The sequence below is a fragment of the Hipposideros armiger genome, unplaced genomic scaffold (assembly GCF_001890085.2).
Source record: "Hipposideros armiger isolate ML-2016 unplaced genomic scaffold, ASM189008v1 scaffold_76, whole genome shotgun sequence".
NCBI classification, from domain to species: Eukaryota; Metazoa; Chordata; class Mammalia; order Chiroptera; family Hipposideridae; genus Hipposideros; species Hipposideros armiger.
Genome location: NW_017731426.1, coordinates 3,956,270 through 3,958,258, shown reverse-complemented (window position 1 = coordinate 3,958,258; position 1,989 = coordinate 3,956,270). Strand labels below are relative to the sequence as shown.

General features: G+C 31.8%; 1 protein-coding gene across 1 annotated transcript in view; it reads left to right on the top strand.

The window, feature by feature from the left end:
* SLC15A5 (solute carrier family 15 member 5) overlaps window positions 1-1,989 on the top strand; it is a 98,639-nt gene that overhangs the window by 19,929 nt on the left and 76,721 nt on the right. The window contains 2 exon segments of the mRNA XM_019643278.1: window positions 1,579-1,667; window positions 1,670-1,747. Coding sequence (XP_019498823.1) covers window positions 1,579-1,667; window positions 1,670-1,747 — 167 coding nt within the window.

Below are 1,989 nucleotides of genomic sequence, written 5' to 3'. Positions count from 1 at the left end.
GTACACACACAGATTTTGATTCATATTTTCTAAATGACTATTTAGCATCCATCCATATGTTTCCCAATCTACTATTTGAAAATATATTCATCTGAATAAGTACAATTTTCAAGTGATATAGATCTATGTAATCAACTCTGTGTATTGCCAGCCCTATTATAGTAGTCTATATGTTACATTTTTTAACATATGATAAGGTAACATTGACAAACAAAAAAAGTTTATTAGCTGCAAGTCAAATTATAATAGAAAATGTTCGCTGGTGGTTTACTTTATGTAAGACTCCATAAAATGAATATTTTGGAGTTGTTTTTTGTTTTGCTTTTCATTTTGTTTTGTTTTCTATTTCCAAGTTATAAGATCACCCAACTTGATGAAGTAAAACTCTGTCTTCCCTCTAGCAAAGTATATAATCTTTATTTTGGCTCCTTCCTCTCTGATGACTAAATTGGAAATTCCTCCAAGCTGTAATTCAAAGCCATAGGTGACCTTAAAGAAATGATTTTTTATATGCTACCTTTTATTTTAAGGTAACTTTTCAAATGTAGACCATGCATTCCATTATGTTTAGCTGTCAAGCACGGCCTTCATTTGCATTTTTTCCCACTGCTATAATTTTGAGAACTGGCAGGTGACCAAAGAAGAAAAAAATGTGCATCTACCATCTAGAGTGCAATGTAGGCTTTTTTATTATAATTAAGGAGCATAGATATTCATGATTAGATCAAGGTCAGAGGAGCAGAACATCAGAGCCAAGGACTTAAAGGTACAAAGAATGGAAAATTGCTTTCTAAAGATTTTTTTTTATTATTTTAATAGTAATGGTGACAATCTTTAAGTTTTGCAATAAAACATTTTAAATAGCTCATCTGTTTTATTTTAAAATGTGCACACCTGGTGTGTTTGCACATTTAAACTGGAGCTTGAAGTCTCAGTTGCATTTTCATTCCACTTTTTTTTCAACTTCCCATTTCTGCTCCTGGTGCAGAAAAGCAATTTGAGAATTATAATGACAATGGATTCTTTTAAAGGCTGAGTCTACATGACACCCCAAATTATTTGTACAGAAGGCATGAGTTTTCTATTAAATCTAAAGGATTAACCNAAAGACAGGTCCTTCTCCATATGAAAAATTATGAAGCTCTCTGAAAGATGGCAAAAAGTTATCGAACAAAACGGGCAATATATCATTGATTGATCTTTGTTCTTTATATTAATAAATGAGCTTTGGAAAACATAGACAAAATACATACGTCATGACTTTTCCGACAACCCAATATTTACTGTCAGACAGGCCCTTCCCAGAAAATATTTGTCAACTCCTGCTTTAGATAAAAGAAAACACACTCTCTCTACATCTCTTCTAAATAGGAATGAAACACAGATAATGAAACGAATAAGATGTAGCTGATAAGCATAAACTTATTTAGAAATCTCATAAACAATATTTGCAAAGTGTAGTTTAGCTCACATGCCACTATTTTTATAACTTACATTTATGTAAAAGCATTCAAATTAACAATTGTTATCTGAAGTAACTCAATGGTCTTTTTATTTTTTTCTGTCTGTGTACCTTAGGTTTGATTGGATCATGAACTTAAATGCAGCTGTTGTCTTTCTGGGAACAGCATACATTCAGCACTTGGTAACTTGGGCCCTGGTTTTACTTTTCCTTTTATGTCTACACTTACGACTTTGATAACTCTTCATATGATGCATTAGAACCTGATTTATCAGCCTGAAAAATGTAAGTAAATCGCATGTTATGTTAATTTTGGGGGTTTTATGGCTTTCTTGACACAGCTCCTTCCTCTTTGATTCCATATAACTTCTCTTTCAACTCACAGAATTTGTAGATGCTGCCAGTTATTACACTCTAGAGCAACAGAGTCTGCAACAATATCAATAACCTCTATCTTTTAATTTTCCCTTGTTAAAAAAAGTTTTGATAATGGAATATTTCAAACATAAACAAAAAGAGAAAAAAAA